Source organism: Poecilia reticulata, chromosome 21, assembly GCF_904066995.2.
Source record: "Poecilia reticulata chromosome 21, P_reticulata-male-v2, whole genome shotgun sequence".
NCBI classification, from domain to species: Eukaryota; Metazoa; Chordata; class Actinopteri; order Cyprinodontiformes; family Poeciliidae; genus Poecilia; species Poecilia reticulata.
Genome location: NC_088850.1, coordinates 21,869,054 through 21,892,464, shown reverse-complemented (window position 1 = coordinate 21,892,464; position 23,411 = coordinate 21,869,054). Strand labels below are relative to the sequence as shown.

The 23,411-nt window shown below is 37.1% G+C and overlaps 1 protein-coding gene across 1 annotated transcript; it reads left to right on the top strand.

Moving 5' to 3' along the window:
* The first annotated feature begins 746 nt into the window (after window positions 1-746).
* On the top strand, window positions 747-10,781 carry LOC103458063 (adhesion G-protein coupled receptor F1-like). The gene is made up of 14 exons (XM_081602596.1): window positions 747-1,255; window positions 1,786-1,892; window positions 1,981-2,039; window positions 2,125-2,264; window positions 2,492-2,701; window positions 3,348-3,557; window positions 3,650-3,784; window positions 3,863-4,041; window positions 6,292-6,456; window positions 6,546-7,949; window positions 8,062-8,103; window positions 9,412-9,471; window positions 9,640-9,706; window positions 9,786-10,781. Exons 1-14 carry the CDS (start codon window positions 1,051-1,053, stop codon window positions 9,857-9,859), a joined length of 3,057 nt encoding a protein of 1,018 aa, XP_081458722.1. The 5' UTR covers window positions 747-1,050; the 3' UTR covers window positions 9,860-10,781.
* The last annotated feature ends 12,630 nt before the right edge of the window (window positions 10,782-23,411 follow it).

Genomic DNA, 23,411 nt, shown 5'->3' with positions numbered 1-23,411 from the left:
TGCTTGGTGACCACAGCAATTCACATTAACATAAATAGAGGGCCCCAAAACCAAATTTTACTCAGGGCCCAGGGAGGCTTGGGCCAGCCCTGGTTGTCAATTAGGCTCATGTACACCCTTCCAACACACAGGGCATGCAGTCATTCAGGCTCAAGATGGCTGGTGTGCTTCAGCTGTACAGAGAAACAACCTAATGTTACAGGACAACTGCCAATTTCTCAAGTTCTTAGTTTTCTGTGTTGTGGGGAAAGAGTTATGGAGGGCTATAGTGCAGCAGAGATCAAGGAGGAGGGGCTTGTAATGTGGGCTTCTTTAAGTCTGGCAAGGTCCACAGTGTTGCCAGAACCTCCTAAAGTAGCTTTAATTCTCAGGATCGGCTTTAACATCTGAGGTTATGCCATGTATCAGTCTTTCTCAAGCTGTAGGTCCCGGACCACTGGTGGTCTGCGGGGGCACCCTCTGGTGGTCCACAAGGTACTGCATGTAAGCGACTATTTTAAAAATAATAATAATGGGGTGAGTGACTTAAAACCAGGTCACTCAAAAGAAAAAATGAAGATACTGGTGGAAAGAAAACACCAGGCCTATGTGATCAGACGGTAAACTTCACGGTAAACTGTCGTTTACATGCAGTACCTGATGGACCACTAGGGGGCGCCTGCTGCCCACCACCTGTCTGGGGACCACAGTTTAAGAAAGACCGAGTTAAGAGACTAATATTTTCATTTCAGGTTGTACATATTAATATGTTGGGTTATTCGAGTTAGGTGGTCTATAAGTGTTTGTTAAATGGGTTTTTACACCTGAAAAGTTTGAGAAACGCTGCTACATATTTATGTCTCAACTGTCTCTTTTTCAGGTACAAGTGTGACGACACAAAACACAACGATTCCAACTACCCCAGTCCCGTCAACTGTTCTCCCGACACCAACCAGTACTACAATTACTACCATCCCCACTACTACTATCCTTATTACAAATCATACCACCACTGTTCCCACCACACACCAGACAACAACTACCCCATTTCTCCCTACGAGTGCAACAAACATGACTACTGCCATCACAAAAACACAAAGTACTTCTGCTCAGCCCAGTACAACTGCTATATTCAATACAAATACTACCATGAACTTGACCAATATTATTACTACCAAGGCACCCACACCTGCTACCAATGTCACTGTTACCACAGTTGCTTCATCTACTGTCTCGACCACCACTGTCACCTTACCTCCTTCACCCACACCAACAGGTAACATTGCTGTGACAAATTCTGCTTATTCCTTGATTATTTACCCGAGGAATTTCCTGGGATTGCATTTTTTATAGTCATGGAGAGCTGCCTTGCTAATGATTTAAAATAACTGAATACATATTTATAAATGATTCTTTATAAGTGACGATACATTTATAAATAATTAAACATTTTGTCCCCAGAAATACAAAAAGATAAATTATTTCAGTGTAAAGAATTCTCTGTGAACTATTTATCTTTAAACAGAATGATATTGACTTGTTCTACTGTTTTTATATTTTTATCCATGAAGTGTTGTTTTTTTTTGTTTTTTTACTAAATTGCATTCAGCTAGAAACCAAATATCTAATTTTTATTATTTTGTTAATAGTTGTTAATGCAAACTATCAAAGTTGACAGCTTGTCTTCCTAGACCTGAGACTGCTTGATGCCTTTCTAGTAAATACTCTTTACCATGTGTGTGTTTTGTATGGATGCTCATGTTTCTATGATGCCCAAAAAAGTAACTTTCCATTTTTCACAAACAGCAACTGATATTAAAAGGTCAATCAGATTAAATAAGGATTTTATACAGGACTATAATAATAAGAGCAGTTCTAAATACAAAGAACTTGAAGGACAATTTAATGGACTAGTAAGTATATTCTTTGCTCAATATGATTTCAGATTTTCAGCTGTTTGTGTTTTGATGCTTATAATTTCACCCACATCTATTTCCACAGCTTTCACAACAGTATAACATCAAAAATGGAGTCATTGCTGCTTTTGTGACTAACATCAGGTAATTAGCTTTAACAGTTGTCTAAAGTAAAATGTGTTAGTCTGAACGTGCTTCTGATCATAGTTTTGTTTCATTTGTTTTACAGACAAGGAAGTGTTATTGTGGACTTTACTATCAGGACATTTGAATATAACACACAGATGGCTGAGGCAAATAATAATCTCATTACCGCCATCGAAAGGGAAATTGCTCCTGTTCTGGATGGAAAAGTTCCAGAAGTCCAAAGTGAGTGCCCAGTGCTTTTTTGATTCTGTATTTAACAGGGAACCCCAAAAGGTTTGACTCAAGTCATGCAGTTTAGAAAATAGTTATCCCAGATATTGAACAAATGTATGTGAACTTTGAATTCAAGGGAAATTACAAAAATGTTCTCACTAAGTTTTCTGGCATGAGAAAACAGAAATGATTTTATTTAAGTACCTGGTTTTATCTGTATTTGACTCTCTCTGTAGGTGACACACCATTGACCTTAAACTCTGAGGTCATCTATACTGATGAAACCATGACACTGACATGTGCCCCCCCTGGTTTTAATTTGAAAGACGGGTTTAGTGTTAAATGGAAATTTAAAGGGTTGGAACTTTCACCATCACGAAGACATACGATTTCTTCTGTATATCCATTCACACTGGTTATTGCCCAAGTGATTCCTTTTGATGCAGGTAAGTTAAAGCCAACTTTATTTTAAAAAGCAATAAGTGAAAAGTTCATGTGGTTCTTTATTTCTTCACAAATATTTTAATTCATTCAATAGATTAAAAATACTTGATCACATTTTCTCATTTCCAACATGTGTAGGTTTGTAGGTGTGTAGAACAAATTCATCTGAATTTGAGAACTGAAAAAAACATTTAAACAAAGTGATGCATCACCTACAACTGTGCAAAAATAGAAATAATTGCCGTATTTATCTATGAAACAGGAACACTATCACACTGCAACATGGCTGTATTAAATTAGTTCTTTTAAAATGTTTTAACTTGTCTGACTTATGACCTCATGAAGACACAGGAAGAGCAACACTGCAGAATTAATTGTTAGTACAAGTAAATTAAGGAATTTCAGGCATACCACAACATTCTTGTAAAAATTCATAATCAGTGATATTATCCTGCAAGAATAGTCAGTTATTCGTTGTTGTTAGGGTGCAATTTACAGTTATAATCAAAACTGAGTTCAATAAGACACCAAAATTTGTCTCCTTTTATGACTGTAATAAATCTGACTTTTACTGACAACAAACTTTCAGTTTATATAAGACTTTTGGTTCATTCATGTAATTACTAATAATGATTTCCTTCATTTTAGGAACTTATGAATGCACATCAACACGAAAAGATATTATTGTCCATCAGAAAAGGGATGTGTTGCCAAGTAACATCAGATCTGCTCCCGTTATCAGTGTCAGTCGTACAGTTCTTGCTAAATGTGACCAAGGGAAGAGTGTACCACTTCAGTGCTGTGTCCAGTCCCCTTTCACACTCAAGTGGTATTCAGGAAATACACCATTACAATCAGGTATGCAGTAAATGATGAAATACACAAATTTCAAATACTCAGAAGCTTCGGACTGTCTTAATAATGTTTATCATAATTCAAAACGTTTGCAGATTCAACCCTGAACTGCATCACTTATCAATATCCAATGCAAAGCTGCACTCAAGAACAGAAAGCAACATTCACCTGCCAAGTTGACATTCCGCCGGGTTATGAAGAAAAAACAGTGCTGACTGTTTTTCTCAATCGTAAGAGCAAAGAGTGAAATTTTGTTAAATTCCTGCTGTTTTATTAGCATTTTGACCTGCATGTTTTTAAATTTTTAGCTATAATCTGTAAAGATGCTGAGTATGGAGAAGGAAGAGAAAATGACATAAAGGAAGGAAACTGTGAAGAAGGACAAACGGGAACCAAGACTGCCGTTTGTTTGGCTTCAGGAACCTGGAAACCTGTGAAAGACACCTGCATTATAACCATAATCAAAGATTTGCTAACTGAGTCATTGGTAGGTAGTTTCAATTTTACAAATATTGTGGATCTGAGAATCTAGTAATGCCTTAGAATCATGTCTAAGTTTCATTTACATTTGCAGTATGTGGAGACCTCATATATTCATGCATATTGACCAAGATGCTTTCCAGAGTAAAAACAAATACAGAACACAATGAAACAGAAACAAAAACTGATCAGAGAATGGCTTGCAACTCATAGGGAAGACTATGCTAGGCTGTTGGGCCAGCAACTGAAAAGGACTAATGGCCTCCACCTATGGAGGCCCCTCCAGCAGATATTTACTGGCTGACCATAACATTCTGCTGGGCTGAAGGGTTTTCTAAAGTGGTGTGAGAACATTCAGTGCTTTAAAAACAAGTTCCAACAATTTAAGTTGTATCCTGAGCTGAACTGGTGGATTTTTTTACTACTCTGTTGAAGTGGAGGGTGAAAGATCCAGACTGAGTGGAACGATGACTTACCAGAAGCATCAAACAAAATCCTTCTGGTTTTGCCACTATCTTTCTCTCTGTATCTCTATCTCTCTCTAATTATCTAATCTGTCTGTCTATCAAACATGGTATACAAAGCTTGGAATCAGACTATAATACATCATATGATGTTACCTGTGTCTTGAGGTCTATGGTTGTACCATTTTTGCAATATGTACATGTTTTTTGTAGACCTTATGAAGTTTTCATTTTAAGTCTAAGACCAGTAAAACCAGACAGTTGTCTTTGTCTAAGCTTAATGGATACATATGTGTATTTTTGCATGTAAACAAAAAATGGCACAAGTATAAACTTAAACTTGGAGGTATCTTCATTTGATGTATTTCAGTCTGATTTTATGATTTGCAGTAGAGGACCTGAACTTTACCCAGTTTCAGGAGGTTTTCCACTGGAGGACCTCTAACTGGTTCTGCCTCAATCCACCCCACTCACATTTATCTCCATTAGCAGATCTGGTGCTGCTCTATGTGGCTGTTCTCAGTTTTTCGTACCAACTTCTGGGGTAGTACTAGCCCCATCCAGCTAAGTAATATACAGAAGCCATTTGATTGACAGTTGACTGCATTTGTTGATTGGCTTGTGTTTACCTCACTGGAAACCCCAAACAACGTTATTCGTATAGTTCAGTTGTGGGCAGGTGAACATGCCGTCTGCTATCAAAGAGCTCCTCAGTCTGGAGGAACAATTATGAGTTTAATCATAAGCAGAGCCAAAAACGCGTGTTAAATTTTGTAGCTCACTGACGTGATTTAGCAGCTCTGCTTGCAGTTCATCGCTTTGAAGAACTGACTTCAATAAAAAAGACAAATGCTGTGGTCAGCTTTCTGACGGAGCTGCAGTTTTGTCCCAGCAGTGCAAAACAGCAGAACTACATAATACCAACTTGGTGTGATGTGAACCAGAACCTCAAGGTTTTTCAATGCTGAGTGTCATTCCAAATGTTAGTGGAGTGTTGACCCCAGCTGCTGTGCTCACTTCTCACCTATAATCTGTCAAATGTTTCAGCTCTTTTTATAACTCAATTGAGTTTACCAGTAATACAAAGCAGCTTACTGTGGTTCCTGGTTGCTCCTCTCAGTTCACACATCTGCCTCTATGTTCATAAGAAAAACTTAAGACGCGAGACCATAGGTCTGATGACCTGATTACAAAATCGATTCCTGTCTTTCAATCTTTTACCACATACATTTCTATAAAACTTATTAACAGTAACCTGTGCTTAGGAACAAAGTCCAACAACCAAACTACTTGTTCCTCCTAATCAGACCATTCCAGATGATTCCATCTTTGCTCACATGGGCTGTGGCACTTGAGTACAGACAACAGTGAAAGTCTTTCTTTTTGCAACTCAAAGCCTCAAAAATGTGGCTTTTTGACTTTCTAGGATAGAACCAATGTTCTCAGCTGGTGGTTTATAAATATCTCAGCATTCACATGGTACCTCTTTGCCTTTTAAAATCTGAAGTGGGAGAAAGTCAAGCCTATTTTCCCCATCATTGTCAGCTTGGTCAGATGGACCTAACAGTGACCTCTCTTCCAGGCACTGAACAGTTCATTTTCCCCCATTGTGACTGGCTCAATTATCCATTTGGTTAACATTTAAAGGCTTAAGATAATAACTTATCTTACTTTAGGTGACTGGTCAGTTACTACAAATCTGGTTTGCTCCTGCTGAAAAGGAACTCGTCTGATTCTTAATATTTTTACATATTTATGCAGTTTTTGTTTATATTGTCCTCGCATTTACTCAGGATTTGAAAAATGAAGAAGTTCCAGAATTTACAGGGAATTTAACTAAAGCTGTCAACGAGAAACAACAACAAGTCACTCAATCACCTGCAACAATCTCTGCCATTGTCAATATATTAACTACCATTGCACAAGTTTCAAAGAACGTAGAAGAAGGCGTCATGCAGGTACAGTGAATATGTTACATTCTATATAAACTTTGTAGCCAAGGTTTGAGAATGTTGTGGATTTTTATAACATATTTCTTCATCTACAGGATGTATTGAAAACTGTTGATGTCCTCATTAGTGACAATGCCAAGGAATCTTGGAGCTTTCTGAATACAGGTGAAACCCAAAATTCCAGCTCACTATTGCTGTTTTCAATGGAGACAATTTCAGAAAGACTGAATGGTTCATTTACAATAACTACTCAACGGATTCAGCTCAAGAGAACCAAATTTACAGACCCGATCAGTGATGTACTGAACTCCACAGTTACTATAGAAATTCCAGAAACAGGTTTCGACAATACATTTATCACCACCATTCTTTTCTCCTCCTTGGAAAACGTTATGCCACCACGGACCTCTGCATTTAACTTCAGCCTTTTTAATGAAACCAGCAATGAAACTTACCCCGAGAATGTTATCAATGCTGCTGTTCTGCTTGTCAAAATAAATGAAGCAGTTCACAATGTCAGCTTAAGCTACAACAAGCTCAATACCACCCTGGAACTGAATCCTCAGTGTGTCTTCTGGAATTTTAGTCTCTTAGATAATCTTGGTGCCTGGGATGACCAGGGCTGTGAGTTTGTTTCTGATATAAACGATACTGTGACCTGCACCTGCAACCATCTCACATCGTTCTCAATTCTGATGTCAACTGGCATCCCTGAAAAACTAAGAATATTACTGGATATAATGACATATTTCGGAGTTGGAATATCAATGGTCAGCTTAGTTATTTGTCTCATCATTGAAGGAATTGTATGGCGACCCCTTACCAAAAACAGCACTGCCTTTATGCGCCATGTTGCCATTGTTAACACAGCCCTGTCCTTGCTGATTGCTGACATCTGTTTCATCATTGGGGCCGCTATTTCAAAGAACCCCAAAGAAAACCCAGGCGAGGACTACAAAGTTCCAATTGGACCATGCAGTGCAACAACCTTCTTCATGCACTTTTTCTATCTCGCCATGTTCTTTTGGATGCTCGACTCAAGCCTGCTGCTGTTGTACCGGTCAGTCATGGTCTTCTCCCAAATGTCCAAATGGACCATGTTCGCCATTGGCTTGACTGTGGGATATGTTTGCCCTCTGATCATTGCTGTTACTACAGTAGCTGCCACTGCACCTGGGGGTGGATATGTAAGGGAAGATCAAGCTTGTTGGCTAAACTGGACAAAGACCAAGGCCCTCCTGGCCTTAGTGATCCCTGCTTTGGCCATAGTTGTGTTCAATATTTTGGTCATTATGGTGGTTTTGTACAAGATGCTCAGAAGACAAAGCACTGGAAATCAAGCCCAGGCAGATGAGAAAAATGTCCTGCTAGTCATTTTAAGATGTGTGGCTATACTGACTCCATTATTCGGACTGACCTGGTGTTTGGGAATTGGAACCATGGTGGACCCAACAAATGGAGGGATCCATGTTGCTTTTGCTTTCTTCAACTCATTGCAGGTACTTGCATTTAATCAGAAAAAGGATTGCAATTTTTTTTTTGGCATTTCAGTATTTATTTTTCAAATTTTTCTTGTACTCTGTTAATGAAATAATTTTTGACCTTCCTCAGGGTTTCTTCATTTTAGTGTTTGGGACATTATTCGATGCCAGGGTACGTTGACTTCTTAAAAGTTTTGCAATAATTATTTCCTTTGTGTTTATTTTGAACTATGGATATGCATGTACTAGTATTTTCTCCTAATAAAGGGGCAGACAGGTTTTCACACTAATAGCTGTCACAAACACAGAAAAAGAAAAATCTAAATTAGCCATATTTGAATTTAATCTTCATATTAAATATAAGGATAAGCAGTTTGGATGTGAAGGTGCCTGTTTGAAACATTCATAAATTTTAGTAAGGCAAGTTGACACACAACTTACAGTACTCTGGTCGTGATAGTAGCTTCTAGTGGCCGTTTTTGGTGATGATCCAGATGATCCTTCTCCACAAACTACCACAAACATTTGTGTTTAACTTTTGTAAATAAAACTTAGATGTCCACGTTTTTTAAACTGTCCACGTCCTATATTAGTCTTTCTGATTTTAGTGTATTCTGATATTTTAGTCTTTTTTCATCCTTTTCCACACAACTTCAAAGAATTATAAAAGCAAAAATTGGATGTTCAAGACTAAATTAATAAATTTCTCTCTGTCACTCACATTCAAAGACACTTTTTTTCTAATTTCAACTTGGTTCTTTTTGGATGTTTCATCACTCTCTAAAGAGCTGGTAGAATTTAACTGTTCCTCTGATGTAGCTTGACTCACTGCATGAACCACATTTATTTCCACCTCCCAGGAGATCAGGGGCATTCTTCCCACTAATTTCAACGTTTTGTACTTTACTTTCTTGGTCCAACCAGTTCTGTGAAATAAACATTTTACTACTAAAGAAAAACTCCTCACTGCAGTCAGCGATGTGGCTTTTGAAGCTTAGAAAACATTTCTCAACCATCATCACCCCAAGATTCTGATGAATGTATTTGAAGATTTTTCATAATTTTGACATTTTGCCAATTTCACAAAATTGGAAAAAAATCAAAAATAAAGTGAAAGAGTTTGTTTTATATCATTTTCACCCAGAAACAAATAACTAAAGAAATGATAAAAGAATAAAATCTCCACATAAAAAAAAAAACAAAACAAAACTCCCACACCCTTGTTGCAGGTGTAAAAGGCTTCTGACAGGAACTGCATTCAACTGTTGAATAAGGCTCATGTCTGGTTTGGTCTGTTATCCAAACTATGGGACTAGTAAATACATGGTGCTCAAATTTCTACAAAATCTAAGTCACCACAGAAAAGGAAATTAGCTTAGCTTAACAAAAATATCAAAATTAGTTATGTTGTATGCTGGATAGTTCACCCCTCCCCCCAAACGTATTAGTTTTTTTCTTTAACAAATATATTTATTTTCAGATCCGCTCTCTTGTTTTGCTACAAGTACCTGCATTAAGCACTACTTCTAATCGCACAAGGGTAAGTTCTAATTTGAAAACTAAAGATCACCAAAAATGTTTAAAAATCTATAATCTGATCAGTTTTACATTTTGGATTAGTGATATGTCAAAGAGCCTGCAATAGACCTGTGATTTCATTAAATATACACAATGCAAACTTTTAATTTCCACCTATTTCCTATTGTAGAGCACTATTGCAGGAACTTCCTCCAGTGGTGCAGAAAACGTCATAAACCGAATTTTTCGGAGAAGGGGTAAGTTGTTTTCATGTTCATTGTGATCCTTTTTGAATTTGAGTTCACTATAATGATTGATATGTTGTTTGTCTTCCAGGGGTGTACCGTGTTTCACCAGTTACAAACACAAGCAGCAACACTGACTTCTCACAGTCATACAGCAACATCTAAATCAGTTCAAATCATGTCTGCAGATTTACGCACAAAATTCCTCATTTTTTTATTTATTTGCAAACGCTGCTTTTTAAAGATAGAAAATGGTTATGATGATTTAAATAGTCCATGCTCCATTCCACAAACTTATGAAGGAAACTTAAATAGTATTTTAACACAGTGGCACATCTCGTTTTTACTACATGTCCCTTTACTGCTGTTTCTGACTTGATATTGTGAAGCCTACAGTTTCACAGTCAGTGTATAGGAGTTTTTACAGTACAATGCAGAGAGCTGAAAAGAAGGAAAATAATAATGTCCCCCCCCCCCCCTGAACTTTTCCACTAATGTTACACAAGATTATTTCATGGATGATTGAAAGAAAAGTTATGTAAAATATGACGACATAAAAACAGTCACATTAGGAATTTGGATTTAAAATTAAAGCAAAGATACAATGATGCCGCTTTAGAAAATGGAGCTAAGAAAGTATTTTTAAAAAATGTTGAAGGGTAATTCAAAAACTGAGTGAAATGTTAATCTCTATATAAATTCACATGAAATATGGATATTGGTTTGATTCCTATTCAAAGATATGGACATTAGATGAGTTTGACTTGGGTGATGATTAAGAACATTTTATCAGAAAAGCTCCAGATCCCAAAGGGTTGAAAATAAAACAGTTAATGAAGTGAAAGCTTAATGAACAAAAAACGTGTTCCCTTATATCCCACACTGAATGCACACAGTATGATCTGCTGAGCAGTTGTAGCAAATGCTTGGCTCAGTGGCTGCAGTAAATAAAGTTACTTTTCTTGTTTTCAGTTGGATGAGAGTATTTTAATGAGAAAAGTTGCAGAGGAACTTTTCTCATAATATATTAACATGTCCTAATGAAAATTCTTTATAGTTGCATTTGCTTAAAATATTATGTATTTTTGTGAAATCATAAATTAAACTCTTTGATACAACACAAAGGGCAGTATAAAGTGTTTACTTTTAAGTGTGTGTTTCCTGTCATCTCACACAGAAATGCTTCTTTTAAAGCTGATATTGCTGTTAGAACTAACAACTCACTTTAGAAAGGCACAACTGTCAAAACCATACTATAAATTAGGTCCATCAATTTAATAAGTACTAAAATAACTATTAAATTATGACAACTTAAAAGTAATTTTGTTGCAATTTAAAATATCTCAAGTGAGTGGGGAAAACTATCCTGAGGTTTAGAAGTTATTCGCTAATCATTTTTATGCCAAATTTAAAACTGTCTTTCATCTGTCGTTTTAATTACCCGTGTTGGCAAAAATTGCTCAGTTATTTTGCTGTAGTTTTTTTGTTTTGTTTTGTTGTTGTGTAAATAGTTCACTCTTACCTGACCAAATGAAAGTCGGTGCTTTCATTGCATCAACACAAAGTTATTTACTTATTTTAAGCTTTTGAAGAAAAGTGTCCAAGTTTTACAGACATTCAAACTCAGGTTATTTCCACTCACACATATTTCCATGATTGTTTCTTTCCAGTTTTGGAAAAAGTTGTTTTCATTTTCAAAACAATAAAGCTTGTAAGTGATTCAATCTTTGGCCGATGCTTGCTGTTCATTAATTTTGAGGCCATTTTCTGCTGCAAACTTTTCAGCAATCCACAGAAATCTGTCTTCCAGTAATATATGCAATGGACTGCTTTTGGATGGTTTTATTTGACTAGAGAACTTGCTTTAAAGGTGTAACCGTGAAGATTTTTTAAGACGCGAAGACTTTTTACCCTGTCAGGTTTGATGGAATGTTTTGATTCAGTACCGAAGACTCTTCCTTCTGGCTTTTTAATATATATTTTTTCTTTTTGTAACTAAAGCAGACATCAGCGGTTAGAAGGGTTTAATTGCTTTAATGCTGTTAATTTTTTTATTATAAGGAAGAGTATTTCACCTTCCTAAATAGGTAATACACCTATTTAGGAATAGGTATTTCACCTATACAAATAGGTGAACAAAGGGTAAATGAACAAAAATAAAATGTAAATTAAAAACTGAAAAAAATATTTTCCAAGCTAATACTCATTCTACATAGTTTCATAGCCTTTTCTTTGTCAAATGAAAATAATTTTATTTCTAAATCCAAGAGAGGTTATTGCATAAATTTGGTCAGAACTGTCCAAAGTTACGCATTGCCCTACTCGGCATGCGGAGAATCAACCAAAGGCGTCACCATCAGGACCTCAACTTGTTGTGCCCGTCTGATTTGCTGAGTCATCATCACGGCTCATCAATGCTTGTAAACCCAAACCAGTTACAATGTGTTTTGGTCAAACAGCTATTCCTCTGAAATGTCCGTTTGATGCTTGTGTTCAGAGGTAAAGTGAAAGGGATGGCTTTTAGGAAGGCACACAACTTTAAAAGGGAGGTCAAAAGGAAAGAAACAATGAAACAACCTTTCAACCAAAGGATACCTACTTTCACTTGCACATTGAACAATACTTGAAGCTGCATTCTCTAACTTTTTGTAAAAAAGCAAATATGCCGTTTCATTTTTTACATATTTGTTAAAACTGTCGTGACGGTATAATATGAGACAGAGGGTGAGCAACGTGTCCTCTTGGCTCTGACTGGCTGTCTCTAGGTGGCACTGGGAGAAGACAAAGGAGCTCTTTTTTTCCCAGATCTCTAAGTGAGGCCAGTTTCAGACTAAAGATTTTAAATTAAAATTGTGTTCATTTTGTAAACGTCTGTAAATCAGATCTCTTTTCCTTTTCGGCGGCTTGTCAGATGAATGTGCTACCACTCAGAGCAGGTTGAAAGACAGCGATTGGGGACAGAATACTTCTGACTGATCTACAGGTACAATTCCATTTTGACATTCTTGTCCTATATGAGATAAAAACATGAAGCCCAAGACGGCTGCAGTTAAGATGGTGATGCTGTGGTAGATAAGGACTCGCCACATTTGATAAAATGTCACAAATATAAAGCTAATTCAAGGAACTTCCTGTTGGGCCATGATGAACCTTCCAGGAACTCAGAGGCAGGGCTTGAGCATGACATGCCAGTCAACTGGAATTACTGGAACACTGCAAAGAAGTATGCAGAGGAAGGCTTTTATACAACAACTAGAAAAAAAATTTCTTTGGCATCTGTTAAAAGAAGCATAAAGAAAAAAAACTTGGCAAATCTTAAAGCTCTATAGCAGCAGAAACGGGAACAGCTGGAGCAAAGCAAGCACGGCAGCATGCTTTAATGATGATAGATGACAGGATAACATTTGAAACCAGATATTTACACACACTGAATAAAAAGATGAGCATGCAATTTTTTTTTCTTCCTCATGGTCTGAAGTTGAATCAGACCAAACTTCTTTTCAGGTCTGTCAGATTTACCAAACTTATTTCTGCTAAATACCAGAAAACCTGGTGAGAACATTTTTTAGAGATGGTTTATAAACTTTCCTTAAATTCAGAAGTCAGTCAGTATTTAATCAGGGTTAGCTGTCTTTTAGGCTGTGTTGTCAAAGTCATAGTTTACTAGACTTCTGGTCCATTCCTCTTGAGAGAACTGGTGTAGCTTAGCCAGGTTTGTAGGCCGCCTCAGATTTCACATCTTCCCACAGCTTCTCCATAGGACTGAGGTCAAACTGCCATTTGGCTTTTTATTTTTCTGTTGAAGTAAGAGCTTCTGTCTCGCTGAGTTGTCTTTCAGCCCATGTTGGTACAGGACCGTTTGACTGCAGATAGGACTGTTTTACCAACTACAGCAGCATCTACACCAGGTCTGTGAGTTTTGTTCTGGGTTCCGTCTGCTCATTTGAGGCCAAAACATATTCCTCTCTTATCTGGGACACAAAACCCGTCTCCTTCTTGAGCGGTATGATGGTTGTACTTTCCCATCATATCTATTCTTGCAGATAAATTTTTTGAACAGATGAATGCGATGCCTTCAAGCATCGGTAAATTGTTCGCATGGATGAACAAGATTTGTCTTTGAACAAGATATCTTAGCTGATTTCTTTTGACTTCCGCATTGTGTCAAACAAGAACACAGTGTGTTTAAGGTGTGGCCTTAAAATACATTGTCGTTCAAACTAACCTAAAACAAAAGAAGTTTGACAATTCAGACAGTGAGAAAGAATGTATGTGCTTTTTATTCAGTGTATGGAAACATCTGGTTTCAGCTGTATACTTTAAGCCGATTGTGCAAGTCTCAATCAATGCTTCTGCTTTCTGATCTTCCAAATCCACACCACCAGGATCCGCAGCAGGGACATCAGTGTTGAGGAGAGCTGCAAATAACAGGGAAACAAGGAAAGCAGAAACAGCCAGACACTTACAGTTAGTAAGGCAAGTTCTGAAAAGTCAGCTAAGTGGCAAGAACAACATAATTAATCTATTTGTGTTTCACTTGGTGAAGTTCCTGAAATAAATTGATTTTTTATATTATTAAGTAAATCTGCAGTTAAGCACTCCAAACCTTCTGAGTTCTTCATCTCAATTTAAGTTCTTAGTCATTTTATGCTGTCTTCAAAGGAGAAAAAAGTATTTAGGAAGGCGTGTATAAAAATTTACCTCATGGATTTTTTTGCGATAATTTTCTACTTGCAGGTAATAAAAGAAAACATGACAGTTTAATACAAACATGTAGTAAAATGTATGAAAAGTATGTTTAACACCTGGTTAAGGGTTAAATTTGTAAAGGTATTTTCAATCTGACAAAACAAGATTCGTCAGGGCGCATGTTCTAATTAATGGTAATGACTGCAGAGGCCCAGATCTAGCATAGCAGGCTGGAGACAGTTCAATCAGAAATAACCCAGCTTCTCTGCAGGCTGGAAGATACTAGCAAGAAAGGGATACATGGAACACCGCCTCCAAGCTGGTGTAGTGTACAGAAACGTCTCTGTGGAATATAAACTGGAAACTCCAGGGTCAAAGTGGAAAAACTAACCAAAAAAATTCTCACTACGCTTTCTGGCATTTAGCAAATAGAATAATTTTGGGAATTCTAACTAAACTAAAACAAGAGAATTGATCAGATTTAACTTCAGACAATGAGAAAAAAATTATGTGCCTTTTTCCCACCATTTCCCAAGTTGGTGGAAAATAACCGGACTCAAACAGACAAAATGGTGATGGGCAACCAACTCAAGGCCTCGTAGTTCTCATTCTTTCAGAGGAATGTTAATCTACAAATGGAATAGCATTCAGCAGAGACTGTAGGCCTTTAAATCACTTTTACACAGATCACCGTGATAACTTACCTCATTTCGCTGTTGACATTAACAAAGCATGAGGAGCGATGGAACCTGTTGAGTCACTGCCAGTGCACTGACTCTTCCTGGCTGTATTCCAGGAAGCTCTTTGTTGGCTGTTACTTAATGTCTTTATTGCTCTAGTCTGCTCTCTGCTGTCATTCACAGTGTTGCCTCAGCACACAGCACAGGATGCAAGACCGAGAGAAGAATTATGGTAAGTAGGCTGATTATTTTCTGCTGTTTGATTCACTCTGGAAGGTCTTTATACATAATGTGGTTTATGTGAAAAATATGGTGTTTTCTGTATGCTTTCCTGACACTGGAACAAAGAAAATCCATTTCATTTGTCGTAGAAGATTTACTTCTGCAAGCAGGATTACACTGAAGAGCTTCATGGCAGTTTTTTCTTACTAACCTCTTTACAGTTAACTCAGTTTTTGAGTGTTTAGCATTGTTAGATGATATTTTACACTGATGTGTGTGAAAATGTAACAGGAAAACAGAAAATAAGGTTAGAGCTTGTTGGAAAGTAATTAATTTTGATGCATCACATGACACTTTATGAAGGGAAAGAGAAATGGGCATGTCTGCATCTCTTTGGAAGGATATTCTTTTTCTGGACGTTTTCCGCTGTTCGTAGCTGCCGCTGTTAACAAATATGTTGCTGCTTTAATTTACTGATTGAAAAAAAAAATTGATCTCCGGCATGGTCACCCATATTTGGAGCTTTTGCCACATGTCTACCTTCTCTCTCAACCCGCTTTCTTGTCAGATCACTAACAGATAAAGGCCACAAGAGCCAAAAACCTTAAAATAAAAAAAATAAATATACATCTCTACTAAATCAAAGTAAACAGATTTTATTAAAAGTCGTAGGATAATAGAATTTATTCCTAAAATGTGCCCAGAATCCTTAAATGTGAGTGAAACTAAACCATCTAAATGTTGTCATCTCTTTTTTAGCATTTGGTGTAATGTTCTTACTAGGACCCCTTTTTGCTACGTTTGTTCTCGTAAATGAGTGAAGTGTCACTTGGATCATGAACCAAGTTTTTATACAACATCTTCAGTTTAACTGTCAATTCTAGATGTTCCAACATTACAAATTTCCCACACAAGGTCCTGAATTGATTAGGTCTTAATGTTTCACAGTCATTTATTACTTTATTATATATTATTTGTAACTTGTCTTTTGTTCATCTCATGTTTTATTGTTTTGGCTCAATAATTTAAGCAATATCAAGCTTAAACCAAACTATAAAACTGCTCGTCCTGATGTTTTTTTTGTTTGTTTTTTCTTCAAAACATCATCTTGAAGTCATTGTTATCAGCAGCTGATCAATACTAGGAACTATTGCTGTTCTATGTTGTTCTGGTTTCATCAGATAAAATTGATCCCACTATCAACCCTTTGGTGACTTGCTAGATAAGATTGTTCGTTTTTATAATTTTGTGTTCAGCTTTGTTTTCCCAGCACTTTGCTTATATAAGTAAAAGTGGCTTGTCTTTATAAAAAACCGAAACAAAAAAATATTTTTATGATTTACACTTTAATTTCTGACAAGATCGAAATCCCCCGTGAGATTAATTTAGGATGTGAAGTGAAAATAAATGCTAGATTTGATGAGATGTTATGACTTGAACAAGAAAATGTCCGTCATGCAAAAAATGTATGCTTGCTCTGACTCTGATAGCATAACTTCTTTAACACCTTTTACACCCGAGACTGTTGCTGCTAGCAAAACTACCTCTTTTCAGAGCAGACAGAAACCCAGAGAAGGGTGAAAAACAGCTGTTTTATGAATGCATAACCCTGGTTACACATTAATTGGTCAGAACTACTCTATAAACATAACATAAATGTATATATTTTTTACCCACTTCCTCTCAGGTTTCATTCTGACAGCAGAAGGATAATATTCTCCTGCATATTCAGCATATGAACAGCATATTCTCCAACATGCTGTTCAGCAACACTGAATTTACTGGAAACACAACCAATGCTGCGTGGCATCTTGGTCTATTTCAGCTGAAGTCATTTTGAAGAGTACAAGTCACTGAAGGTGTGTATAATAATAAAACACTGTGAAGTAGTCTGAAAACATACCGGCAACCACTTGGATTGTCAGTTCTCAAGACTTACTACTCAAATCTGATTTATTTCATAGATATAGAAGAAACAAAATCTAAAAGGACATTTTAAACAGTGATGTGGTGGTCACTTGCTGTTTTAATGTTTTTAATCCTGAATATGGGTCAGAATTGATCCTAAAATTTCCAAACATAACTCAAATCTAAGCATCTTTTCAGCGGTGGGTAGCTGGTTGAATTGCTTTTAAGAGCCAATGTATTGCATTTTTCAAATCTTCCTGTCACATATCCTGGATCGGCCTAGGAACCTATTAATAAATGACTAACTTAAATCAGATTATATTCTAGTAGGAAAAGCTCTAAAGCATCTTATACAGTCTCCATCATAGATCAGAGCTGTCCACTTCCAAAAGTATGTGTACCCTTAGGAGTGAGCTTATTTATTTCTATTTATTTTATCAGAATAATTAATCTTATGTTAATCAATGACAATACACTTTTGGAAAGTGTATTCACAAAACCTAAATGGATGTTCTTTTTTCCCCCTCATTGTCCTTCTCTCATTTCCTTGAAAGGAATGGCCTTATGTCTGAAAACCTTGACCATCTTTGCCCTTGTAGTGATTGTGCTTATTTTGGAAACAAGGAACCATAACTTTCAGTTTCACTTTCCTGCTCTGGATTATCTGGTAAGGCCACTTTATTTAGGTCACTAAACAGAAAATATGGGATTTGAGCATTTCTATTTTTAGGTAAATAACTGTTATTTATACTTTTCATCTGCCCTAGGTGCAGGAAGAAGAACAAATTCTTCCTCACATACGGCAGGAAAGAAGTGGTTAGTGCAAAGAGAGAAGACTGAACATGAATTAATTGCTCATATTCAATATTACGTCTTAGATTTTTTATTTTATTTTTTAAAAGATCCAACATTGACATGAATCTTTTCTGATGTTAATCCTTGCAGTACTTTCAGACCCCAGGATTTACTCTGCAAACATTTTATTAAATGCATCGAACGTGGAAACCTATGAGCAGCTGCTGTCAACCCTGAACACCACCAGTTATCCTCTCCAGCTTGATAACACCACAGAGATCCAGGATATTACTGTTACAACAGGTGAGTGACGGCTGTAACACAAACAGCAGCAGTAACAACATTACATAGTCATCTTCTTCTCATCTCTCCTCACACAGTTTGTGTCTCCACTGAAACTGGTTTCCAGTGTGAGTGTGAAGAGCAGTTTGCTTGGCCGTACAGCACCTGCATCGCATATGGAGCTTGTGATTCCATATCCAGCGGCGTCTGCAAATGCATCTCAGCGATTCCAGCTGACGGCTCTTCCTGTCAGCTGATCTCAGGTAATCACAGCTAAAGAAATGCAGTGGCATACGTATTCTGTATTATAATGTATTTTATAATTTATCCTGCATGAGTGCACAATTAATAGCCCTGTGAGCAGTTAGTTGTCATTATTTACCAGCCAGCAACTGACTCTTAAAAGTCAAAATTACTCATCTGTCAGAAGGGTGCAGTACTCTTGAAACAGTCTGTACCAGTTTCTAATAACATTTTAATAAAAAAGGAAATAAATGAGAAAGATTTGAAAAGAATCAAATGTGAGAATCCCACTAGGAAAATGATTGAGAAACTCTGGTGATACTATTTGGTGTTTGTGATGTTGAGATGTTTATCCAGACAGACTGACTTATGTACGGAAGCCGAGAGCTTTTTGTTCTCTGCGTAATTTTTTTCCGACAGTTTTTCTCGAGATAATGAGCTTATCTCAAGAAAACAAAGTTTGTTTGAGATGATTGGTTTGTGTGTGTGTGTATATGTGTTAAGCCTGATTCCATCCCACAAATGGATGCTACATGACTATATGCTATAGGACTTATAGCATGGCAAGTTTGTTTATCAGTGTCAGGTGCGCCATGATCTGACATTTTCAGCTCGAGTCCCTTCTTAGCCAGACTTTAAGAACACTGAGAAACCTATCATGTGCATTCAAGAGAGGATAATCATCTCATTATTTCAAGTAAACAGTCAGTTATTTTGTGATAACATAAATATGTTGTCATATTGATTAAATGTGAGTGTGACTGCTCTCAGCTTCTGTTGGAAATCTCTTTCAAAAGTGGCTAAAAGATTGTGTCTAGATGTACGTACAATCACCATCAGACTTCAGACTAGCAGCATCACCATGCATGCTGCACCTTCTAGACTGATTTAGTGAAAGACTCAATAATCAAGAATAATTTTGCTGTCAATTCACAATTATGCCATATTGTGTTCTATAACTGAATGTAACATTTTACTGTTGCAATGCAAACAAAGGCAGGTCTTAGTCATAACAGGGCCTTTACAATGCACAGCCATTTCAAATCTACAGTTATGTTACACTTTACTGTATTTAGTGATGTAAAAGACTTCTAGACACTGATCGATATCTTCACTGCAATTCTTGTGCTAAAGTACAAACTTAAACAGAACAAACATTAAAAAAATTCTGTAAACAATATAATCAGAGAAATGTGAGGTTCAGCCCCATCTTATTTTAGCTACCCAATTGTAATGCTACTCACACAAACAAAATCCAAATCATACATAACTCCTATTTCCACTGCCTTCCAGAGCTGCTGGTTCAAACTGAATATGTGATCGATCTGGAGCTGAATTTAACGGACATCGCAACAGTGGACTTCCTTAGACGCCTCCTGAGTAATAGCAGCGATTTTCTAACCCAGAGTCCAACAGTGAATGTCACACAGCTTGACCTCTCTACAGGTAACAGAGGAGCATCATGGGAATACCTGGAAAGTCCCCCGTTGGAATCTTGATTCATTAAATGTTTGTTTCCTGCAGTTTGTTCTCCAATCAGTGGTGATTACCAGTGCAGATGTGAGGATCAGTATCGTTGGCCATGTGACCAGTGTGTAACATATGGATCATGTGACAACATCACTGGTGACACATGTGGATGCATCAGTGGCATTCCTGCTGATGGACAGTACTGCCAGGCTGAGGATCATTACAGTGAGTTGTTCCATAAAACCTTCAAACCCTTAAATTTCATCTAAACATTTAGGTTTATCTAAAATGTCTTTGTCTTTGTATAAATCACATTTCCTAAGCAAACTAGTTTCAGCAATGTTACAGAGAATTTAAGGAATGACAGTATCTGAATGGCTGCCATTAGAAACCAGAAATGAAAAAAATAAAGAACAATAAAACGTTTTGCTGACACTGGCCTCATGTAGGCCAGTACCAGCATAAATGAAGATGTGGTAAGGTTTTTATCAGAAAATCTTGGACGCATTTCCTCATTGTTTAAGTTTACCAGCATGCACCAGTACCAGCACTTTTCATTGCGTAGGCCTTCTGGGAATGTTTCCAGTGTTGAAACAGGTGTTACATTAGATCAGGGGAGGTTTCCCCTACACTAATTTAACAAAACTCAATACAAATGCACACAGAGCAAAATATAGGAATAAACTATAGAATGATATGGGAAGACTGTCATAATAATTACTTGACATGGCAAGATCTGAAGTGAAATAAAAACACAAATATTGATATACATTTAGGTAAAAAAATATCCATCCATCCAATTTCTTACACCCTTGTCCCTAAGTGGGGTCGGGAGGGTTGCTGGTGCATGTCTCCAGGTAAAGTTCTGGGAGAGAGGCAGGGTCACCCTGGACAGGTTGCCAGTCTGTCACAAGGCAGTAAAAAATTATAAATTTTATTTTTCAAAAGAAAGACAAGATATTGTTGAAAAAGTGCCACGGGTTTGTTGAAACCACGCCAAATACTTAGAAGAATTTTAGTAATTCTTTTACACTGAACACATTTGATAAATCCATGGATGCCGATGCGTCAGAGAGTTCATGTAGATAAACAGGATTCTCATGAGGTCATGTGATGCTTCCTAGCCAATGGCATGCAGAGATTTATGGTAAAAATTTGTTTGCTTCCTTTCATTAGAACCTAAAAACTTTTCCAAATGTGTTACTTTTTTTGAATTCTAGATACCTTTGGCTAAATCAGAGCGAATGTGTAATGCATCAAGTTTGTTCTTTTGAGGTCTATTAACGAGTATAAAAAAACCCAAACCTAACTCCTGTTTCCACTGCCTTCCAGAGCTGCTGGTTCAAACTGAATATGTGATCGATCTGGAGCTGAATTTAACGGACATCGCAATAGTGGACTTCCTTAGACGCCTCCTGAGTAATAGCAGCGATTTTCTAACCCAGAGTCCAACAGTGAATGTCACAGAACTTGACCTCTCTACAGGTAAGAAGAGGAGCATCATGGGAAATCCTACAAAGTCCTACGTTGGAATCTTGATTCATTAAATATTTGTTTTGTCTGCAGTTTGTTCTCCAATCAGTGGTGATTACCAGTGCAGATGTGAGGATCAGTATCGTTGGCCATGTGACCAGTGTGTAACATATGGATCATGTGACAACATCACTGGTGACACATGTGGATGCATCAGTGGCATTCCTGCTGATGGACAGTACTGCCAGGCTGAGGATCAATACAGTGAGTTGTTCAATAAAACCTTCAAACCATTTATTTGTTTTTACTATGTTGATCTGAAAAAATAAAAACATACTCGTTTTTATTTCTCTGCTAATGAGTTTCGTTGATAATGTGCATGTGAATTATTTTCTTTACAGACTTTACATCATGTCCTGCTACAACACGACCTCCAGGTAAGATCGAAATGCAGCACGGCCACAAACAAAAACAAAAACACATCATGGACAGGAAAAGTGTGGGATTGTCAATATGTGTTCATTTAAATTAACAGAGGAATACATTTAAAAATTTCATCTAAACATTTAGGTTTATCTAAAATGTCTTTGTCTTTGTATAAATCACATTTCCTAAGCAAACTAGTTTCAGCAATGTTACAGAGAATTTAAGGAATGACAGTATCTGAATGGCTGCCATTAGAAACCAGAAATGAAAAAAATAAAGAACAATAAAACGTTTTGCTGACACTGGCCTCATGTAGGCCAGTACCAGCATAAATGAAGATGTGGTAAGGTTATTATCAGAAAATCTTGGACGCATTTCCTCATTGTTTAAGTTTACCAGCATGCACCAGTACCAGCACTTTTCATTGCGTAGGCCTTCTGGGAATGTTTCCAGTGTTGAAACAGGTGTTACATTAGATCAGGGGAGGTTTCCCCTACACTAATCTAACAAAACTCAATACAAATGCACACAGAGCAAAATATAGGAATAAACTATAGAATGATATGGGAAGACTGTCATAATAATTACTTGACATGGCAAGACCTGAAGTGAAATAAAAACACAAATATTGATATACATTTAGGTAAAAAAATATCCATCCATCCAATTTCTTACACCCTTGTCCCTAAGTGGGGTCGGGAGGGTTGCTGGTGTATGTCTCCAGGTAAAGTTCTGGGAGAGAGGCAGGGTCACCCTGGACAGGTTGCCAGTCTGTCACAAGGCAGTAAAAAATTATAAATTTTATTTTTCAAAAGAAAGACAAGATATTGTTGAAAAAGTGCCACGGGTTTGTTGAAACCACGCCAAATACTGAGAAGAATTTTATTAATTCTTTTACACTGAACACATTTGATAAATCCATGGATGCCGATGCGTCAGAGAGTTCATGTAGATAAACAGGATTCTCATGAGGTCATGTGATGCTTCCTAGCCAATGGCATGCAGAGATTTATGGTAAAAATTTGTTTGCTTCCTTTCATTAGAACCTAAAAACTTTTCCAAATGTGTTACTTTTTTTGAATTCTAGATACCTTTGGCTAAATCAGAGCGAATGTGTAATGCATCAAGTTTGTTCTTTTGAGGTCTATTAACGAGTATAAAAAAACCCAAACCTAACTCCTGTTTCCACTGCCTTCCAGAGCTGCTGGTTCAAACTGAATATGTGATCGATCTGGAGCTGAATTTAACGGACATCGCAATAGTGGACTTCCTTAGACGCCTCCTGAGTAATAGCAGCGATTTTCTAACCCAGAGTCCAACAGTGAATGTCACAGAACTTGACCTCTCTACAGGTAAGAAGAGGAGCATCATGGGAAATCCTACAAAGTCCTACGTTGGAATCTTGATTCATTAAATGTTTGTTTCCTGCAGTTTGTTCTCCAATCAGTGGTGATTACCAGTGCAGATGTGAGGATCAGTATCGTTGGCCATGTGACCAGTGTGTAACATATGGATCATGTGACAACATC

Excerpts from the sequence above, each read along its gene's own strand:
- LOC103458063 (XM_081602596.1), top strand. The coding sequence starts at position 1,051 with ATGACTACTGCCATCACAAAAACACAAAGTACTTCTGCTCAGCCCAGT. Across the intron at positions 1,256-1,785 it reads TCCTTCACCCACACCAACAG|CAACTGATATTAAAAGGTCA; the intron begins GTAACATTGCTG and ends TTTCACAAACAG. Across the intron at positions 3,785-3,862 it reads GCTGACTGTTTTTCTCAATC|CTATAATCTGTAAAGATGCT; the intron begins GTAAGAGCAAAG and ends TTAAATTTTTAG.